At 35.1% G+C, this 23,622-nt stretch overlaps 2 protein-coding genes across 4 annotated transcripts in view; both read left to right on the top strand.

The window, feature by feature from the left end:
• FAF1 (Fas associated factor 1) overlaps positions 1 to 23,622 on the top strand; it is a 514,886-nt gene that overhangs the window by 338,032 nt on the left and 153,232 nt on the right. For all 3 annotated transcript variants that reach the window (XM_086716934.1, XM_086716936.1, XM_086716935.1), the window contains 4 exons: positions 6,640 to 6,735; positions 16,284 to 16,410; positions 17,362 to 17,425; positions 18,340 to 18,421. In XM_086716934.1, the coding sequence (XP_086573060.1) occupies positions 6,640 to 6,735; positions 16,284 to 16,410; positions 17,362 to 17,425; positions 18,340 to 18,421 (369 nt within the window). The remainder of the gene's footprint in view (positions 1 to 6,639; positions 6,736 to 16,283; positions 16,411 to 17,361; positions 17,426 to 18,339; positions 18,422 to 23,622) is intronic.
• Positions 4,168 to 6,514, top strand: LOC112872152 (uncharacterized). The gene is given in 5 exon segments (XM_086718633.1): positions 4,168 to 4,177; positions 5,012 to 5,376; positions 5,378 to 5,621; positions 5,624 to 5,689; positions 6,498 to 6,514. Coding segments are annotated over 5 exon segments (702 nt in total).

The following is a 23,622-nucleotide window of genomic DNA, read 5'->3' as shown; positions in this document are numbered from 1 at the left end:
GACAGGAAAAAGATTGGTGGTTGCCAGGTGTGGTGAGGGGAAATAGAGATGAATAGTCAGAGCACAGAGGATTTTTAAGGTAGTGAAAATACTGTGTATGATATTATAATGATGCATAAATACCATTATACCTTTTTCCAAACATATAAAATGTACAACACAAAGAGTGAACCCTAATGCAAACTCTGGACTTAGAGTAATTACGATGTGTCAGTATAGGTTTATTGTTGGTAAAAAAAACCCCATTCTGGTAAATGATGTTGATGATGGGAGAGACTATGCCTATTGGGGGCATATGGTAGGGGGTATTGGAGAAACCTCTGTACTTTCTTCTCAATTTTGTTGTAAACCTACAATTACTCTTTAAAAAAAAATAAAGTCTTTATATGTAAATAAATATACATATAACTCTCATGCCATTCAACAAATAACCCATTTTATGTATATAATAGTTTGATTTAATTAAATCCATGACCCATTTAATGTATATAATAGCCAGTGAGATTTTTAGGCATGAAATTCTTTTACCCCAACCTATCCCTAAGCATTCAGAAGATTATACCCTCAGATGTGTTGTATTTATTTAAAGGTATAGAATTAAATAATAAAGGGATTTTGACTTGATTTCTTTTTCAATTTGTGAGCCTATTTTGAATCTCTGAATCTGTGATGATGGAAAGTCAGAGAATTACAGTCTAACATGGCCAGAAAAAAAAAAACACCTGAATAAAGCCTTGAAATAGATTTTGCAAATGAGTCACAGTCCTTCATTATATTAGGGTAAAGCAGTCTTGTGATTGAGAGATTACCATTTTTTATAGGTTAATTAACTAATATGATGTATGCAAATCTAAATTTTTTAAGGCAACCCTCTGCAACTATAAAATCAAGCAAACCTGCAGCCCTAATCCCTTTTTTCCAATTTTTTGCAAAATAAATGCCCCAACGATAATAGTATCGATCCTTTATAATTATATAACCATTTGGTTTCACATACATTATCTCATTGGATCTTCATATCAACTCTGTGAGGGAGAACAGATTGTATTACCCTATTTTTGTATTTAAGGACAGGTTTATTAATCCATTCTCTTTCTAAGAAAACTGAAATACAGAAATTCTAAATGATTTTCCCATAGTCATTGGGCAGTTGAATGATTTAGCCAGTCGAGAATCTCAGCCTTCTGACTACACATCTTTTATATAAATTTAGGTTATGAGTCCCAGCAAACATTTACTTTAGCCCTAAATTTTTGAAATCACTCTCTGAGTAACCATTGTCCCTTCCAAGGGGTTGCTAGCCCTACAGAAACTGCCTGGAGGAGATATAGCCCCATCTTTACTCACTTTTATTCCCTTTTTTTTGTGCCTATTCTTATATGCATCTTTTGTCTCTCCACCTGGTATATATGTTCCCTTAGGACAGACTTACACTGGGCACATAGTAACTCAGAAATTCCTGACCCTGTAATTTCCTCAGTGGATTGTGATTGGTGTCTGAAATAGAGTGATGCAGAGGCCCACTTGGTCAGCTGTAGGCTAAGGAGAAAGTGCTGGCCACTCCTCTTCAGGAATTACTAGTAGCTATGGGAAAGGTTAATGTTAATAACTATAGACCCCAGCCCATTGAGGAGCCAGCCCATTTGTAGTACTATGTACTTTTAACGAGTACTTTCCTCCAACTTCTAAAATATGTCCTCTTACAACTTACACATGAGTAGGCTGCTATGCAAAGGTAGTCACAGTAGTATCTAATCACCATTTCTCTCTCCAGGTCCTAAAAATAATGATCATTGGACTGATAATAGGTCTTCTGCCTAGTCCGTATACTTTCAAAATCAGCTTTTACTTACCTTAATTTAACCCTTTGAAAAGTCCATTGATGTAGTTAAGTCAGGGATTACTTACCTCAATAAATGGAAAACTCTGGCTTAGAATAGAGACTTTCACAAGTTCAGGAGGCTGGGAAGTACTTGACTCAAGATTTTTCTGGCTCCTGGTCCAAATTTCTTTCCATTATGCTACACTGCTTCTAATTGTCAGTGACATTTACCATCATTATTGTTTCATTACCAGAGGATTTCAGGATGGGGGAGGAGAAGTTTTTTTAAATGAAAACTATTGTGAAAGTTAATGTGACTTAAATTTAGCCTGTGCTTCTTATCCAAATTAGCTTTGCTTTTCTTGGTACTGAAATAAAATAAATTGAGTTAATTATGATAAATGATGAATAGAATGACAGGAAGGATGCAGTTTGCTTTCTGTAATTATTATTAATCAGGTTTTCTAGCATTTGTAAGGTACAGGGCCAGAATATCTAAATGCCAAAAGAAACTAACAAAAATCTCTAACCATGGGGCACCTGGCTGCCTCAGTTGGGAGAGCATGGGATTCTTGATTGGAAAGTCGTGAGTTCGAGACCCACGTTGGCCATAGAGTTACTTTAAAAATAAGTAAAATGAGGGGCGCCTGGGTGGCGCAGTCGGTTAAGCGTCCGACTTCAGCCAGGTCACGATCTCTCGGTCCTTGAGTTCGAGCCCCGCGTCGGGCTCTGGGCTGATGGCTCAGAGCCTGGAGCCTGTTTCCGATTCTGTGTTTCCCTCTCTCTCTGCCCCTCCCCCGTTCATGCTCTGTCTCTCTCTGTCCCAAAAATAAAAATAAACGTTGAAAAAAAAAAAAAAAAAAAAATGAAACGGCTAAAGTGGCAAAGGTTAGGTGTACTTTACTCCAATAAAAAAAAAATAATTTAAAAAAACTTCTGACCAGACTAAAGGAAAAATGATAATCAAATACAAATGATTTTTATCAGTATAATATATATGACAGCACATACCTCATGTGATTGAAAATACCTGTATAGTTATGTGACATTTGTAGTTTTCATTCCAGTACTTGTCTTCAGATAATTAGCTTATTTGTAACACATGTTTGAATTGTACTCATGACCAACCCACTATTGTGTCTTTGGTTGGTTTTTATGAATTTACAGATATTTAGGTTTCCTCAGATATCAGTTTAATTCACACCTCCCAAAAAGTTACCAATGGATGTTTTCAGTGTGCTAATGGAGACCCTATCTTATTTCTAATAATAATAAAAGAAACTTTTTATCATCATTATATTAAATACACCAATGTGTCATTTCATGAACATTAGAGAAAACACCCTCTTTTGGCTATTTAATATTGTTTTAATTCTATGTAGACAAAAATGACATGTACTCATATTTGCTCACATTTTCCCAAATTTAATTTAAACCTCAAATTAATTATTTAATATCTGACCCACTAAAAACTTCAATAGAAGTAAATATATGTGGCTTTAATTATGTTGGCTAAACTAGGCAGATTCTTTGGGTAACATCTTGGATCATAATGGTAACAAAAATTAACTGAATGTTTGTGTGCCAGGTACTGTGCTAGGTGCTTTACATATATTATAGATTCATAAGCTATAATAATTTGATATTGTGGATTAATATGATTAAATAATAAATGACATTGTTACTATCTGTGGAAATTTTTCTTTTTAGTGCCTTCAACAAACACTATTCCAAGTACCCTCCAAAAAAGATTTATAGGGCACTGCCCTGGGAATTAGTAAACTGAAGTATTATTCTATTTGGAAAAGTAACAGACATACTAGTAGTGGGTGGTGATGTGGAGGTTATATATGATTAGCTTTATTTTAGACTTATTACAGTTTCCTGGAGCACCAGTCTATTGTCTTATGAAAAATAGCCTTGACTAAAAATAAACTATTGGTACTGCATCAAAATAAAAAGCTTCTGCACAGCAAAGGAAATAATCCACAAAATTAAGAGGCAACATATTGACTGGGAGAAGATATTTGCAAATGACATATCTGATAAAGCATTACTATACAAAATATATAAAGAACTTAATACAACTCACACCCCCAAAACAAATAATCCAATAAAAAAATGGGCAGAAGACATGAACAGACATTTCTCCAAAGAAGACATACAGATGGCCAACAGACACATGAAAAGATGCTCAAAAGATCACTCATCATTAGACAAATACAAATGGAAACCACAATGAGATACCACCTCACACCTGTCAGAATGGCTAAAATCAAAAACACAAGAAACAAGTGTTGGCAAGGATGTAGAGAAAAGGGAACTCCCTTGCATTGTTCGTGGACATGCAAACTGGTACAGCCACTGTGGAAAACAGTATAGAGATTCCTCAAAAAGTTAAAAATAGAACTACCCTATGATCCGGCAATCACACTACTGGGTATTTACCCAAAGAATACAAAAGTACTAATTCAAATGGATACATGCACCCCCAATGTTTACAGGAGTATTATTTACAATAGCCAAGTTATGGAAGCAGCCTGTGTCCATCTGTCAATGAATGGATAAAGAAGAGGTGAGATGTATTTTATATATATATATATAATGTATATATTATATATACACGTGTAGATATATATAGTATATATATTATGCATACAATGTGTATATATATTATATACATTGTATATAGATTATATATATGCACATTGTATATAGATCATATATACACATTGTATATAGATTATATATATATATACACACTCACATATATATGTGTATATATAGACATATATATAAATATTATTCAGCCCTATAAAAGAATGAAACCTATTAACATTTGCAGCAATGTGAATGGATCTACAGAGTATAATGCTAAGCAAAATAGTCAGAGAAAGACAAATACCATATGATTCACTCATATGTGGAATTTAAACAAAACAAATGAGCAAAGGGAAAAAAGAGAGCAACAAGCCAAGAAACATACTCCTAACTATAAAGAACAAACTGATGGTTACCAAAGGGAAGGTATATGGGCAAATGGGTGAAATACATGATGAGGATTAAAGAGTGCACTTACTGTGATGAGCACCGGGTGATGTGTGGAATTGTTGAATCAATATATTTACACCTGAAACTAATGTAACACTGTATATGTTAACTCTGCTGGAATTAAAATAAAAACTTAAGGCTGCCAATACCATTGGCAACTGAGTCGGTGCTACATCTTTTGTACTGATTGCTCCCTGGGCATTGAGAACAGCCAGGCATCATGTCACCTTGTGGGTGGTGTGGAGGAGAAGACCAAGGTATATGTTGGTAGTCTGGGAACCAGTGTCAGCAGAGGAGAGTTAGAAAGGGCTTTTGGTTATTACAGTATCTTAAGAACTGTGTGGATTATGAGAAATCCTCCAAGATTTACCTTTGTGGAATTTGAAGATCCTACATATGCAGAAGATGCAATGCGAGGCCTGGGCAGGGAGGTGATTTGTGGTTCCCAAGTGAGAGTTGAATTATCAACAAATATGCCTCAGAGCTCTGATTTTGATAGACCAACCACCTGCCCAACATTCCTTTGATCCCAATGATAGATGCTATGAATGTGGCAAAAAGGGACATTATGCTTATGAATGTCATCTTGACAGCTGGTGGAGGAGAAGCAGGTCACAGTCTAGATCACATTTAAGATCCAGAGGTAGATGATACTCTTGTTCACATAGCAGGAGCAGGGAAAGGAGGTCAAGATCACCATCTCCTCAGCGATCAAGATCTGTGTTTCTCTGTAGATCGAGATCAGCTTCACACAGAGGTCTACGTCTGGTTCCATAAAAACATCAAGATCCCCATCAAGGTCAAGATCAAGAATCAGTTCTGTTTCACTATTAAGAATCAGCCAAGGGGCGCCTGGGTGGCGCAGTCGGTTAAGCGTCCGACTTCAGCCAGGTCACGATCTCGCTCCGTGAGTTCGAGCCCCGCGTCGGGCTCTGGGCTGATGGCTCAGAGCCTGGAGCCTGTTTCCAATTCTGTGTCTCCCTCTCTCTCTGCCCCTCCCCCGTTCACGCTCTGTGTCTCTCTGTCCCAAAAATAAATAAACGTTGAAAAAAAAAAAAAATTTAAAAAAAAAAAAAAAAAAAGAATCAGCCAAAGTCCAGATCTCCATTTCCAAAAGAAGCCACTCCCCATCAGGAAGTACACAAAGAAGTGCAAGTCCTGAAAAGGTGGACTGAAGTTCTCAAGTTCACCTTTTAGGGAAGGGTCATTTTGTTTACATTATTATAAGGGATTTGTGATGTCTATAAAGCGTAACCTAGGAAGGGTATTTCAGTTATCTGATCAAAATGGATTTGGGTTATCACTCTATAAATTCACAGCAGTAGGATAATATAAATTTTTGTTGAATGTATTAACATCCTGTGGTCTGAAAATGTGGGTTTTAATCTGGTACATTTTAATAAAATGTTTCTAACTAGAAAAAATAAAAAGAAAATATAATAAAAGAAAAAAAATAAATAGAGTAAAGGAAAAAAAAGAAACCAACCCTGCCAACCAACATCTTGATCTCAGACTTTCAACCTCCAGGACTGTGAGAAAATAGATTTATGTTGTTTAAGCCAACAAAAAAGAGGCCTTGACTATTGTAACATCCCATATATGGAAAAATTTCAAATTTTCAAAGCCTTCCTGGTAATATAATGCATGGGCTACTAGAGTGAGCTTTCTAGTCTAACTTCAAAAATAATAGAAAATATCAAAAGTAAAGTCCTTTTGTGAAACATGGCCTCATTTTGTTTACAAATGATGGATTCTTCTTTTTACAGATGTGTCTTGCTGAATCAGGGCTATCTTATCCCTGCCATCGACTTACAGTGGGGAGAAGATCTTCACCTGCGCAGACCCGGGAGCAGTCCGAAGAGGTAAGCCTGTTTGCCAGCTTTTCGGTGAATAGGAGGCCTGTCTTTCACCTACCTGCCCACTTCCTATTCTTTTTTATCTGCCACACAAATGAATAGATAAAGTTAATGTAGCGTGAATAAAGTCTCAGTAAATTCTTGAAGACAGAAACTTTTCATGCGAGTTTATTGCTAATGTGCTCCTTCTTGGTGTATAAGTTTCATGTTTCAACAGACAGAATTCAGGTGAATTGGTTGAAATGAATTTTACTTAGAATTGACAGGTTGACTAAAGGATTTTCTTTGCTGCTAACTATATAGTAGAATACAGTTATTAGGACTGATCCTGAAGGTCCTTTAACTCCTGGAGTTGGAGCACTTTCTATGAGCCAGATGTTGTGCTTAATACTAGGTAACAAAGGTGAATAACACTGTTTCTATACCAAGGTGTTCAGAGTCAAACATGGTAAATTAGCAAATTAATAATAATGGCATAATGTAATAAAAGCAGTGATAGCATATAGGGTGTTATAAAAAGAGAAGAGGGGCAGATAAGATTCAGCGTGTTTGTGTATGGGATGTGTGTCTTTATGGGTCTGAACAGTGTTAAAAGGCAATATCTTTTCCATGCTTACAAATAGCACTCTGTGTCCACCTATGACTTTGGATACAAGGGAATGGGGAAAGATAGATTGTACATTACAGTTTAGCTGTTTAAAAAGTTTTTATTGAGCTCCCACTATGTGCTAAGAAAAATCATCACCATGACTTAAAAAAGTGTATTGAGGGGCGCCTGGGTGGCTCAGTCGGTTAAGCGTCCGACTTCAGCTCAGGTCACGATCTCGCGGTCTGCGAGTTCGAGCCCCGCGTTGGGCTCTGGGCAGATGGCTCAGAGCCTGGAGCCTGCTTCCGATTCTGTGTCTCCCTCTCTCTCTGCCCCTCCCCCGTTCATGCTCTGTCTCTCTCTGTCTCAAAAATAAATAAATGTTAAAAAAAAAAAGTGTATTGATAGAGGTCATAGCTAAATAATACAAAAAAAATGTTACTTATTTCAGTGTTTCAGGCTAACGTATGATCCAAGTATTCAACAGATGGACTAGTCCAGTCAAACCTTTTTCCATTTACATTCTATACAAAATATAGTTGCAAATTTTTATTTAAACTGACTATATATTTTGAATACTTATTGTGGAAGCTCCCACAGGACCTTTCCAGCCATCTTCTGAGTATGTATTTATATCACTTAAATATGTGAAAGAGAAATTATATTCTAGTCCCTGCTCATCCTGTGAAAATGATAATTTGCTGCTCTGGTTTTTAACATTTTTTAGAAATCCACAAGAAAGAAAGGGTTTTCCTCTGCTACAAATACTACTGCACTGTTTTCTTGGGCCTCTAAAAATGTTAATTTCCTTTAAAGAGCCCACACTATTTTATTCAGCATTTTATCTCCCTAATCCTCATGAAAGAAAACATAATATTGAGTTTCACTGTTTGGCAGAAATTGCCAGAAATAATTTATTGAAATATTTCTTTCTTGAGGCGCCTGGGTGATTCAGTCAGTTAAGCATCCAACTCTTGATTTCAGCTCAGTTTGTGCATTCAAGCCCCACATCAGGCTCTGTGCTGACAGTGTGTAGCCTGCTTGGGATTCTCTGTCTGCCCCTCTCCCTCTTGTGCTTTCTGTCTCTCTTTCAAAAATAAATAAATAAACATTTTTAAAAAAGAAATATTTCTTTCTAGTGCTTGAGTATGTTTTTAGTGCTAAAGCAGGTTATGCTCCAACTCTTTAATGGATAAATCCACTACATTAAAATGTGGCCAATTAGCTCCACCCCATTATTCTGTGCTCTGAAAGGTGACAGATAACCTGTTTCACTTCATTTTATTTCCTTCTCTCACTCTCACAAATATGTGTTATTTGGCCAGACCCTTCAGCAAAAAAGAAGTCAGTGCCATATAGTAAAAGGAGTGTTGATGAGGCTGGCACACTCTAGGTTAGAGAAGAAGTAGAGTGGAGTTAGGAGGCTTTGCTAAACTAAAGAGTCACAGTCTTGGGAGTATCTAAAAATGTGATTATTTGGGATGAAACTATTACTTTTCCTTTTCCGGCTAATTGTAAATATCACCCTTTCAGGTGGCTGGTGAGAAATGGACGGACAAATGTGACTTGGGCTTTTATGCTGTCCTAGAATTATACAACTGAAAGGGATTTTTTAATTTGATTTCCAGTCTTCTCTCCATTCATCCCTCATTCATTTAAACATTTATTTAATGTCTTCTAGGTGCTAAACATTAGGACCATAGTCTGTATGCTGAAAGAGCTCACTCAGAATATACCTTCAAAATATACCTGTGTTTTATCTCCAGTAACAAAATTCTGTTTCATGAGGCAAACCAGTTCCATTGTTGAGCAACTCTGTCTGTTGATATCTTCCTTATATTAAACTGGAACCTGTGTTCCTGCAGCCTCCATCCAGTGGTTCTGCTTCTTTTTTTATGGTTTTAACCCTTTTCCTAAATGATTTCATGTTTCAGGACAATTGCCATTTTTCTATTGACTGTCTTAAGCCTGGAGTTAGGAAGCAGATACTTGAGATCAGTAGTTAAATTTAAGGTTTGAATATTATGGATTATAGTTATTTGTCCTCTAGCTGGGGGAATTTTGTTTCTCATATCCTCCTTCTGGTCCTATACCTATATTTTTTTATGATTATTCACCATTTTAATTTCCTTCCCAGCCTTCCCTGCCCCTGACCACCTTTTAATGATCTTTCCATACCTCTGGGTACCTAGCTAAATATCTCCCTCTCCTTTTCCCAGGTGCTTAGGTGAGACAGGGTAGAGACCCATGGACCCAGTCTTCTGGAGAATTACCCAATTCTCAGTTGATAGAGAGGGAGGGGTACCCCAAGAATAAAAAAATAAACTTCAAATGTAGTTGACTAGTTAATTAGTTAATAACTTCAGTTAGGGAAACATCTATTGAATGCTCACTATGAGCTAGTCAGATGAATATAACCTGGTAATTTCATGTTATATAATTAACGAGAAAATTGAGGCAAGCACAAGATACTAGGGGAGCACAAATATGGGGGTGGGAGGCACAATGTTCAAGAATATTTGCAAGCAAAAGCTGTGTCTGCTTTATTCACCTCTGTAGCCCTAACACCTAGTGTGGTACCTGGCCTGTACCAGCCACAAAATAAATATTGGTGAGTGAATATTTTTTTTAAAAGGAGAGAGGGAGGGGTAGGAGGAAGAGGAAAAGGAGTAAGTTGGGAGGGGAGGAGGAGGAGGAAGAAAGACTAGAAGAATTTATATCCAAATCAAATTATAAAGAATAAAGAACAGTCACCCAAATGAAGAAACATAGAAATAGAATTTCATTCAAAGGAAACAACATGGTCTGATGCAGTATATGCACAGAGATGAGTGCAGTTTGGTGTCTGTGCAAAATAAAGTGGAAGACAAAGATAAGAGATGAGGTGAAGGTGAATAGGACTTATAGGTCAAGTTGGGAACTTGAAATCTAGTCAGCCATAGAAGACTTTTAAGTATTTTTTAACATACACATTTTAGAGAAGAGCACTTTGGCTGCTGTGCAGAAGCTAGATGTAAGGGAAGCAGGACTGGAGGCAGAGAAATAAGTATGAATCTATTTTACTAGCACAGTTAAAGGATAATGAGATCCCAAACTAGAATATCATTGGTAAAAATAGAGAAGGATATGGATTCAGGAAGTGTTTTGGAGGGAAAATCAGTAGGACTGGTGACTGATAGGATCTGTGGGAGAAGAGAAAAGGAAGAGATAAGAATGATACCTAGGTTTTTTGGTTTAAGTGATGGAAAAGATTCATTCAGTATTCATCCAATAAATTCTGGTTACATGCCTCTTTATGCCTGGTACTGGTCTAAGTGCCAGGAATATAGCATTGAACAAAGCAAAGTCTTTCCATTAAGGAGCTTATACCTAACAAAATGAAATTGAACACAGATAATTGCCAAAAATCTGTATTTCAGTTTTTAAAACTTGGTGAGACAAGTATTTAGCTTGTCTGCCTGTGGTGCAATGCCACATACTGCTAGGGTCAATGCCATGTATTGCTGGAGGAGTCAATAGTATGTGGCATTGCACCACAGGCAGAGAAGCTAAATAGTAGTCTGGTTCCTTCTGAACATTTCCATCTGAGTGCCCACTGCAGATTCACTCTGTACGAAATTGAACTTACCATATCTCCCCAGAAACCTGTCTCCTCACCCATATTAATAATCATTGTCAACCCCAGCCAAAAACTGTTCATTCCAGTCACTGAGAGACCTGCTATTCTTTGAAACTGCACCAAATGAACTGATACCTCATGATTTTTATGACCCTTTCCTTTTGACTATTCAAATAGGGATATTTTTATGTCAGCATCAAATTTATTACCGTAATTTATTAGTTGAGAAATTTCTTGCTATCAGAGTTTATGTTCTACCCATTATCTTGATTTTACCCTTACTACCCTTTCCCACAACAAGGGAGGAGCAAGGGGTCTCTATTTCATTTTTATCCTCTCCCTCTATTGGTTCCTTCTCTTTATCCTAAAAACATGTTCAGGTCTTCCCTAAAAAAAAAAAAAAAAAACTATTCCTTCAGGCTTTAATCTACACTGGATGACTATTTCTTCACCTTCTATTCACTTAACTGACTACAGTTTGGGCTTTTTTCTATCAGGTGATTTAAATTGAATTTATGAGTCAGATACTCATTTTTATAAGATGCTATGCCATCTCTTTTCATTTTCACCGCAGCCTTTCTGGGTCAGTATTAGTCACATTCTATAGTGGGGGTGCAAAGACACTTGCCCAGTGTCATACAGAAAATAGTAGAGCCAGGTCTTTCAGTTATAAATTCAGGTTTCTTTCATGTGGTTTTTTGTCATAATACCTAACTAATAACTACCTAATAACTCTCTCTTCCTTGATTTTCATCATACTGAACCTGTTTATAGTTCTTGTCTGCACTGAAATTTTCTCAGACCTTGCTTCTAAGATTTCTCTCTCACTTTCTATATTTTTTAATATAAAATTTATTGTCAAATTGGTTTCCATACAACACCCAGTGCTCATCCCAACAGGTGCCCTCCTCGGTACCCATCACCCACACTCCCCTCCCTCCCACCCCCCCATCAACCCTCAGTTTGTTCTCAGTTTTTAGGTTTCTTATGTTTTGGCTCCCTCCTTCTCTAACCTTTTTTTTTTTCTTCCCATCCCCCATGGTCTTCTGTTAAGTTTCTCAGGATCCACATAAGAGTGAAAACATATGGTATCTGTCTCTCTCTGTATGACTTATTTCACTTAGCATCACACTCTCCAGTTCCATCCACGTTGCTACAAAAGGCCATATTTCATTCTTTCTCATTGCCACATAGTATTCCATTGTGTATATAAACCACAATTTCTTTATCCATTCATCAGTTGTTGGACATTTAGGCTCTTTCCATAATTTGGCTATTATCTAACTTTCTAATTTTTGACAGCTAATCTCTTCATCTCTTGTACTGTTTTTCCTTCTTCGCCAACTGAAATAAGTATATATATGTTTACATATTTATATATCATAATTTTATATATATCTATAAATATACATATATATTTAATTTTTTAATGTTTTATTTATTTTTGAGAGAGAGGGAGACAGAATGCAAGTAGGGGAGGGGCAGAGAAAGAGGGAGACTCAGAATCTGAAGCAGGTTCCAAGCTCGAGCTGTCAGCACAGTTCCCACTGCTACTGCTCAAGTATAGGCTCTCAAGTCCTCTCACTTGGAACTTTGAAATAAGTTTTTCTTCTCACATCTCCAAATCAAAGCTGCCATATGCCAACATACTGCCCTAAACACACGTGCACACACATACAGAGCCATCAGAGGTGTTCCCTTGAGCAGTCCTCTGCCTAAAAACCTTTTGTAGTTCTTCTGTTGTCATCAAAGTAAGTCCAAATACCAATGCCAGTTTAAGGACTGCTGCAACGTAGTTCCATTGAAAATTTTTGCCCTTAGTGCTAGTCCATATTCTTCTCCCATATGTGGGGTTGATGATTCAGTTTGCTTTCCTGAATTCTTTATTGATTTTCTAAATATCCAATTCCTTGCTTGAATTTTTTCTCTGCCTAGAGTACAACTTCCTCCCTACCAGTCTTCCATTACATACTCTGTACAACATTGGTATCTCTTTTAAAAGTATGGGTTAATCCTGATAAACTTAACAGAAACCCATGGGGGAGGGGAAGGAAAAAAAAAAAGAGGTTAGAGTGGAAGAGAGCCAAAGCATAAGAGACTCTTAAAAACTGAGAACAAACTGAGGGTTGATGGGGGGTGGGAGGGAGGGAAGGGTGGGTGATGGGTATTGAGGAGGGCACCTTTGGGGATGAGCACTGGGTGTTGTATGGAAACCAATTTGACAATAAACTTCATATATTGAAAAAAAAAATTAAAGTATGGGTTAAAATTACCACTTGTGTGAAGCCTTGCACAGTCTTCTTCACTGGTACTAGAGTAACTCTTTTATTAGCCCACAGCCTTTGCTTGTACTTTTATTATATCTCTTATCACACTGAAAAGGACACATCTGCAACTAAATTATATCTTTGTACAAGTAGTTGCTGAAAGGAACATCTACTTCAGTTATAAGCTTGCCTTAGTGCCAAGTATATATAAGTCTAAATTTTGTCTCAAAGTTTGGTTCTTTCTCCTCTAGGAAGTTTGCTCTGATTTTTCTCATTACCAGTGTATTAAATGCTCTCCTCTGAACTTTACCTGTCATAACGCTTATCATTAGATATTATAATTATCTGTATATATTATATAGTGTTCCATAAGAGAATATAGACTACCTTGCATACAGGTTCAGGCAGTGTGGCATTTACTAGGGCTTTGTAAATGTTTTTAAATAATAATGGGAATAAATGAATGCCAATAAACAGCCAAAATAGAATCACAAATTTTTTTTAGCTGCTTTTCAAATTCTGAATAAATAACTTCTCTGGATTCAAAGAATTTTAAGGCTGCCATGACTGAACCAAGAGATTATGTATTCTCATCAGCAAACATTAATGAAAAAAAGATTGTTTATCTCATTTTTAGAAAAAGCTTTTCCTAACCTGTTAGATGACTGATAAGAAAATGTGAAGAGATTGGGAGTTCCTTATACATAATTAAGTAGCTCATTCTTGCACATACTTCAATAATTCATATTTGAAATATACTTTTTTCAACAAAATTGGCTTTTTAGATAACTCCCTTTGAAGATGTTGTCGTTGTAGGATTTTGCTTTCTGGGTCTTAAGAGATTTGGGAATTCTATACTTTATGAAGACAAAATGAATAATGGGTTAGTTACATAGGCACAAAATTAAAATCACTATCTTAGTATGATGTAAAGTCCTGTTGTTAGGGAAAGGGGCTATTATTTGAAAACTGGATTAGGAGAAGAAGTTTAGATGTAGGGGAGTGAGTAAGGTAAAAGGAGTAAGGAAAAAAATGGTATGTAGAACAATCCTTTTCTTTTTACTCTCTGTGTCCTGCAACCCTTCTTCTTAACCTGATGCCTCTTAAAAGGAAAGATGAATGTTAGGCAAGACTAAGTGAAAGCTAAGGTGAGAGCTTAGCTGATAGAGAATGTGTTGTTTGTCATACTAGACCTTTGTTTCTTTCCGCTAGTCTATCCTGATGGAACTGTAGTGTACCTTTTAGATCCTGAGCCTTTACTTGTTTAAGACTGAGCCTCAAAGTTCAGGGAACTTTGTGCTCCAGATATTTGCCAGACTGAAACATAGCGGGGGAATTCAGACACAGTAATGGTCCTAGTAAATGTGTTGTTTTGTAAAGGATGCTCTCTCACCACTTTGAAATGAGAAGGGGTTTTTGAATTTTGAGGCTATTGAATTGCTGAAATCCGGAGGAGATCTTGGCCCTACAAAGCAAAACACTCAAGTAGGATTAGAATCCTAAGTAGAACCAAGGTGTCTGTGAGAAATAGTAATATGGTCAAAATAGCAGATAGACTGCTTAGGATAAGGACCATTCATTTTTACTCATGCAGTAAGTATTTGTTCATTATCTTCTCTATTCAGGCCATTGGGAAGTCTGTCGCTTAGATAAGAGGGAAAAATGTTACAATTCTGGGCATCAATGCTTGGTTATGCCCAAGAAGGAAATGCTAAGCTGAGTCAAATGTAAATATCTTGGCTTTCTTATTTGGAGCTGTTAGACTTGCTGGATCAGTTATTTTAAAAAATTGTTTCATAGTGTTCTGAGATCCTTTGGAGGTACCCCAGCTATCAAAGGGATATGAGAAAGAAAAGGCCAACGCCAGGAGCCTTAGGCTCCCCCATTGCCTTCTCCCCTGCATCAGCCAGAGTGGCCTTACTTTTGTATATGGTATGCATTGTAATTTTACATAATATTTTGCCATGGGGCCAGGGGAAAGAGGTAAAACATTGATAAGAAAGATCTTTAAAATCCCTTCTAGCTTTAAAATCTATGATTGTATAACTGTCTAAACTCTAACATCCCTCTAGCCAAGTTTTACGAGTCTTTCATTCTTAGTTTCCCTTGATGCTTTCCTGGCAAATATTTATCTCTAAGTTAGGCTCTTCTGCATAGACCAGAATCAACTAGTTTCCCCATTTTCATAGTTTAAGTGCATAGTACCGTATTTTAAAAAGATAGAAATTTCATTTATTAAATAGTCTTTATAGATTCTATTTACTGAACCTAGTATAGACAGGCATTTAGCCAGATACCTTGCTGGGACCCTCTTCTCATTCAAGGCATAAATATTTGTCAGTACTCACAGTTTGGGTGTTTTAGATCTCAGTATTTTTGAAATTCTATTCTTACCCAGAGATTAGCAGCCTAGTGCATTTTTTTGAAGCTGATGTTTTTAATTGTAATACTTTAAATCTCAACGGATGTTGCTGAAAACAAAATAAACAGCATATTTATCGGTGCCCAACATGTAGTAAATGAACATTTACTGAATCATATATCTCATATTTAATAGCCTATACTTTACAAAAAGCTTTCATATATAGTGTTATTTCATGTTATCTCTAATAACACTGAGGAAAGTGTACCATTTTTCACTAATGAGAAATTTGAGAACCACTGCAGTAAGGAAGTGGCAGTTTGAAATAGAGATTACTGTGAGCTTTTTAAAAGACTCATATAGCTTGCTTTGTGTCTGACCTCTCTGTACCCATCTCCTCATTTATTGAGCAAATATTTATTGAGCACTTACTTGTGTACTATGTGCTGGGGATAAAACAGACAAAAATCCCTGTCTTCATTCAGTTTGTAAGCATCCTTCATTTTCCCTCAGGTTCCAACCTTTAGTATAGGGGTATCACAGCAAGTTTAGAAATATGTAAGCCTTAAAATGAAAAATATTAAGATTTCCTCTAGCAAATGGCTTCTTATTTAATAAAACTATTATAATACTAATGTTCTATTGTAGTTATATAACTTATGTTTTGGAATTTTATTTCCTAAAGTCAATTTAAAGCTAATCAGGACTTTTCTCAAATAGCAAAGCACCGATGTTCATATGGTTAGTGATAGTGATGGAGATGACTTTGAAGATGCTTCCGAATTTGGGGTGGATGATGGAGAAGTATTCGGCATGGCATCATCTGCCCTGAGAAAATCTCCAATGAGTGAGTATTAATAGCTCTTTGGGTCCAACGTTATAATTCTACTCTCTACTGCAGAAACTTGGGAAGAACAATGAACTTAAAAATCTCTTACTGACTTTCCAGGTTTACAGGGAGAAAATTTAGCAAGTAGGCACATTATTCATTAGAACCAGAGCCTCTTGAATTTTTATTTTATTAACCTCAACATTTCCCAATGCTTCAGTAAAATTCATTAAAAATGTAAAGGAATGTATAGGTTTGTTTCATGTGTATAATTAGTTATGAGTCTGTCTCTTTACTTTAAATCTAGAGCCTGATAAACAAATAGCTATACCTCTGTGACTTGACTTGTTTCCCCACATCTTATTGGAGGTATCAGTTTTAAGAGTAGTATTGCTTTTCCATTCACCGGTATCACCTTTCGAAGGAAAGAAAATAAACTAAATGGGACATCTCCTTTTCTTTCACTCTACAAAATATATACTATAGAATCACAAGTGATACTATATGCAAAATTACCATTAAAATAAATCCTTAAATGGCTCATTTACTCAGTGAAATTAGGTAACTCCCTTGAGCAGAAATAGATGTGGTCAATTTACTTAAAATTGACCATCTTCCTTATAAATAAGATTTTTAAGAAACTCGAGATCCTTTTTACATAATTTAATTACAAGATACCATTTTAAGACAACATTAAAATCCTAATGATGACTGGCACATATTTGAAATACTTAAGATCGTGTCAATTGGTTTTCCAAAATTTATGAGCTTGGAATTTTTTTAAGGTTTGATGAAATGTCCAGTTAAAATGTCTCCCCAGATATATCACAAAAGCTAAAATTTAATTTTATTTCCTCTTTATTGATTAAATATATTTCTTATATGTGGGATTAGATGTTATGTGGTTTGTTTTTTGTGTCTATTTGTTTTGTTTTTTGGTTTTTGTTTTTTCTTTTGTTTGTTTTTTAGTGCCAGAAAACGCAGAAAATGAAGGAGATGCCTTATTACAATTTACAGCAGAGTTTTCTTCAAGGTAGGGTTAGGACATTAAATATATAAAATTGATGTTTTTTTAATGCTACTGTGATTTTTCTGGAGCAATTTTAATCACAGATTGTCTTTAATTTTTCTGTGAAGTATTCAAAGTATGTGTTTCACTAGTAAGCCACTTATGCCACTTCAGAGATGCATTCATGTTATCTCTATATAGAAGCAAAATAAGTGGATTACAAAATGTGGATCAAATTAATATATTGACGATATTCCCAAAAGGACTATGTTATAGAATACTGATTTTTAGTATATCATAGGATAAACAAAAATATCCTTTAAAATAGTATTAAATTTAAAAATAATTTTAAAATTTTAAATATAAGTGAATTTTTCTTTTAGTTTTTGTTTTGGAACTGTTTAACATTTCTTCTTTTAAGAGTCTACTATAAAATGTGTTATATGCATTTGAGATTCTTGTAAGGTGTTTAAGTAAAAAAGATTTGAATATTTAACCCTAACTTTTGTTTAAATGATGTTTCTCTCTAGTTCTGTTTTCCAATGTAATATAATTTGGAAAGTTTGCAAGATACAATTTTTTTCCCTCTCTGTTGGACTTCCGGAATAAGTTAACTAAAATGGAAAGTTAAGGCTTCTGTAAGGGAAATCTTATGAAAGTGGATAACCAAGAATCACTACTTATAAATGCCATGGTTTTGTAGCATTTATTAAATCCATTTGCTAGATGTAATTAAAATTCCAGTATTCTGATATAATCAGTATAGGCCAAAAAAATTTCTAAGAACTAGTGAAGCCTTTAAAGAAATGTTTTAATGTTTGATCTGTACTTAAGAGATACTAGTCCCAACATTTACTTAGAAGATGCTGATTACACTTGTGAAACTTTGAGGTAAATTTGAAATGTATTTTAATTAATAGACATAATTTTTCCTATAGATATGGTGACTGCCATCCTGTATTTTTTATTGGCTCATTAGAAGCTGCTTTTCAAGAGGCCTTCTATGTGAAAGCCCGAGATGTAAGTGCAATCTTAAACGTTTTCTGATTAAAAAGTGCATCTCCTATAGGTTTACCACCAGGCCTCAGGCAATGCTTAATGTTTTCTGTGTTTTTCAGATTGAAGACTTGATTTTGTTTGTGGTTCATCTACCATCCTAGTCATCACCAAGATGCCCATTTCAGAGGGGCAATAGTATAATAGGGTATTGCTGCCTCATGTAGATGGCTTTGTCAAGCTCTGAAACAGGAGGTTTTTTCGGGGGGGGGGGCGGGGAGAGGCAGGGGGCGGTGGACATGCTTAGAAGGGACCAGGCTACCTGTGTATGTTCTTTTCAGTTACATGATTGACAGGTTCTTGCTAAAAGAGGTTTCTTTCAGTCATTTCCCAAAATGACCATCTAATAAAACATATCTAATAACTGCAATATTTTTTTCTCAAAACTCACTTTAGACACAAAAATATAGAAATGGGCTTTGTGATGTTGAAATCAGGTAGACTGACATTTATGACAAGAATTCAGAAAGTACAGTGCAGCAAGAATATTCTGTACACTCTATATGTTGATACAGCAGTGAAGACCTCAGTAATCTGGCTCCTACCTGTCTGCACGGCTTCAACTCTTCCTGTTCCCTGCCTTACGATTAATAAATTTAGTAATAATGTTCCATTTGTGTTTCCCCATAATCTTGCTCTTTGTTCATGCTTCTCTGCTGTAAGGAATGCCTTCATTCTGCCTTTACCTGGTTGACTCCTACTCTTCCTCTAAGACTTAGTTGTTCCTGACTCTTCCACTGTTGTCACTATTCCACCTCCTCCTTTAGTACTTTGTAAGGAAACCCTCTGCTCTTTTTATTGTTACATTTAACACATTGCTTACAATTATTCTCTGTATATGTCTTCTCAAAAGACTTGATTTTCTTTTTGGCAGTGACTGTGTACCTACATCCCTATACATAGTAAATACTTTATATATTTACTGAATGAAGGAAAAAAAGAGAATGGAAGGAAGAAATAGTGTAGAGTGGAGGAAAAGTTACTAGAATTAAAGAGGGCAAGAAGTGTTGAGACTAGAGTGTAAGAATTCCTCCGAAATTCCTGAAATTCCTGTTCTGACCTAAGGAAAATTTCATCTTAAACAAATTTTTTAAATGGACAATAATTAGTGATCAAACTTAGAGCAATCAATGATAGTTGAATGAAGTGGATTAAGAAACAGAAACTGTTCTTTACCTAAACTAAGAATAGTGGACTAGCCCATTATAAAGGCTTTTTTAAACATCTATTTTTTAACCATTACATATTTATTAAATGGATGTTATTTTGAAGAAATAAATATTTACAATAAAATATATTTGTAACAATAATTACAGTAGTATTAATATATTTGTAATATTTACGTGTTTATTGTTTCCATAAATACAGATTTATGGAAAATACTGAAAAGCAAAAAGGAAATATTCTAACATAGATTAACAGTTTTATGATTCATATTCTTTCCATTTTTTAATATATTTTAATGAATCATTTTGTGTGTATTTAATATTATTGCATCATGTTATAATCCTGTTAAAATAGCTTATTTTCACCTTTTAACAACATGATCATTTGCTTAATTATTTTATAGTATTTTAACTCGTTATTAAAATAATTCTTAATACAGAAAAAGTAAAAAGAATAGTACAATAAACATCCAAATCTCTCATACTTAGATTTAATAATTAACAAATGTTGCCATATTTGCTTCTTCCATATATAGACATCCCAAAGTTTCAATGCAGATATAAGCCTTAGTAAACTTCATTCTTTTTTTAATGTTTATCTTTGAGAGAGATAGAGAGACAAAGAGAGACAGAGTGCGAGCAGGCGAGGGGCAGAGAGAGAGGGAGACACAGAATCTGAAGCAGGCTCCAGGCTGTAAGCTGTCAGCACAGAGCCTGACTCAGGGCTCAGACCCACGAACAGTGAGATCATGACCTGAGCCAAAGTTGGATGCTCAACCAACTGAGCCACCCAGGCGCCCCAGCCTTAATAACTTCAAAAGTTTAACTGCCAAACATTTATAAAAGAGTAGCATTTGAAATGTAATCATTCACATTTTTATACTTGTTTAGTTTTGTGATTTTGATAAATTTTTATGATAAATTTTTGTTTCAGTTCTTCTCTGAAAATGGCAAGCATTGATTAGAACAGAAAATAAATGTAAAATTTATTATTCAAAATATACAAAAACAAACAAATATAAAGAATTTGAACTTTCATATGATTTTTTTTAAGTTTGTGGCAGTTAAAGTTTTGAAATAATTAAAACTTAAACTGCGTGATACCCTTGTATATTCATTATTTTTGGTTAAACCATTTTAAAGTACATTACAGATATCATATCTTATGCCTAAAAAATCTATATATATTTTCCAAAAAATAATTATATTCTCCTATATAATCACAATACCATTATCACATACAACAATTAAGAGTAATTTCCTAATATCATCTAATATCCAGTGAACATTCAGACTTCACTAGCTGTTCCCAAAATGTCTTTTTAACTTTTTTTTTTATCACAATCTACTCAAGGATCACAAAATATATTTAGTTGTTGGATTTCTTAAATTCCTTTTAAACAAGCACCCTCTCCTCCCCAGTCCTGTTTCCTCCCCCTCCCTCCCCTCAATAACATTTGCTTTGTGAAGAAATCATGCTAGATGACTTATAGACTGTTCCAAATTCTGGATTTGTATAATTGCTTCCTTGTGATATTATTTAACTTGTTCCTCTATCCCTGTATTTCCTGAGAAATGGATATCAGGTCTCTAAAAGCTTTGTCAGATTCAGATCAAACTTTTCTTGCAAGAATGCTTTGTAAGTAATGCTGAATACTTTATTAAAACAGGAATCTAATAGGTTATAGAGTCTCTCATTGTATGGCCATGTTATTGTATTTAAACAATCACTTATTATTGGACCTAAATATGGTTGAAAGTAGTTGAAGTAACTGGAAAATGTTAGGGCCTTTTGTAACTTAAACTATAGCTCCCCAAATAGCCATAAATATACAGTACAAAATAGACAAAAGAACTTGTTCTAAATGTCTTATATAATAAACTAGCATTTGGATTTATTCAGACTGATTATCCAGGGGAACACAACTCTTGCTTATTAACTTCTGGATATGTCTAATGAAACTATTGATTGTTTGCTTTTGACTAGTGTCGGTGTTTTAACAAATGAAAATCATTGGGATGATTTTCATTTGTTAAAGCAAATTTCACATTTGTGAAATTAAATGTTTTGCCTCATATTAGATTCATACCAAAATCCACTGACCTCTTTGGACTCCTAAACTGTCTTTATCTTGTCCCCCTCATCCAACACTTTCTGTCCTCATTTCTCTTTTACAAGTTAAAGAACAACTGTTTACACATTGTTATTACATTACTGTAAACTTACGTAAAATTTATCCACATAATGGATAATTTATTCAGAATTAAATCTAAGCAGATACATTTATTATGGTCATCAGCCAAGTTATATATATCTACTTTTAATTAAAGAGAACAGGGTCCACATAGAAATAATACTGTTACTACAGATTTATATGGTGCTGTATGATTTATAGAACATCTTTCCTGTACGTATCTCATTTGAACCCCACAACAAACCAGTGAGATAGGGGCATATAATGTCAACATTCCCATTGTAAAGATGAGCAGGCTCAGAAACACAATACAGTTTAACCAAAGCCCATCAGTAGTAAGTACTGGAGGCCAAATAAGAGCTCAGGTTCCAACACAGGTTAAGTGTGATTTACACCATACCACTATATTTCAAAGTTCATCTCTCCTTTTCAGATTTCACATTTGAGACTTAAAACAAATCTTTTTCAATATTATTTTATAAAACTTGTGAATGAAACATTTTTAAGAAAACAGTTGGCCGATGTTCACATATTTTAAAAGCAAGTGTGACAGATACTGTGGCATTCTTACTAAATTTCTTTCATCTTAAATATCACATGTTTAATTTAAACTGTGGGAGGCACATTAATTTTACCAGGGCAACAGATGAGCCTCAAGCACCAGCATTCTTTACTTGAAGTGAGAAATTGAGTTCCAAGAGTAAATAAAAACAAGATTGAAGGTTTAAATCCTCTGCTAGGCTTTTTGAACTTATATACTCATTAAATGTTTATTGGAGTGGTGGGATTACAAAGGATTTGGGGAGCTTCATCAACTGGTATATAGTTAATCACTAAGTAAAACACTACATTTGATAAAGTGTTTCTCACGATGCCACATTCAATCCATCTTAATGAAAACTGCTCAAACTGATTTCATTTGAGAGTACTTGATGAAGAGAGTGCCCATGGTTCTTTCTGCCTTTTTCATGAGAAATTTAAAACACCATCCAAAGCAGAGCTCCAACTTTAGTAAAATAGGTATTGTAAGTTCTTGTGTTTAAGTATGTTGTGACAGAGACAGACTTCTGGCAACAGGTTCATCAGTTTTATGACCTCCTCCTATGCCCTTAACTGCTAGAGATGTTCATGCACTTGAGGGCCATAAATATTTATCACATGCCTACTAAGGACCTGGACTATAGAGCTTTCCTGCCCTTGAGGTGCTCGCAGTTTAATGGGGAGGATAATATAAACATCCATATAGTATAATATGCTATAGAAGCAAAGAGGAGAGGTATTTATTTCATCTACCTTAGAAAGTTTAGGGAGATTTCTTGAGGTACATTTGACCTGAATCTTATAAGATAAGCAATACTTAGCCAAATAACAAAATTCTAAACAGAATAAAAGGTCAAAAGCAAAGGCAAGAAGATTAAAATTAGAGAATTACAACCACAAAATTAAGACCAGGAGAAAAAATGCAAGACAGTTGGATTACAGGACATGAGGCTGGGAAGATCAGCAGGGGCCATGGCATGGAAGGGGCTGTGATTCCTTGTTATTACCTGGCATTTAAAAGATATTTATTGAATAAAGCTTATATTATCTTTAGATAAGTGAGAGCCAATGGTTAATAACCTTAATTAAGGTTGCAGAAGAGTTACCACTGGCCACACCACAATTTCCTAGGAGTTTTTTTCTTTTTTTTAATATTTATCTTTTTTTTTATTTTTACAAAGCCTTCACAAAAGCTGTCGTATCAAGAATTGTAATAGCAGCATCAGTTGTGTGTCAGCTGCTTAAGATTTTTTTTTCTATTTAA

The sequence above is a fragment of the Puma concolor genome, chromosome C1 (assembly GCF_028749965.1).
Source record: "Puma concolor isolate L17-30 chromosome C1, mPumCon1.1.hap2, whole genome shotgun sequence".
Taxonomy (NCBI): Eukaryota; Metazoa; Chordata; class Mammalia; order Carnivora; family Felidae; genus Puma; species Puma concolor.
The sequence above is the reverse complement of the archived record's forward strand: the minus strand, read 5'-3'. Positions and strand labels throughout refer to the sequence as shown.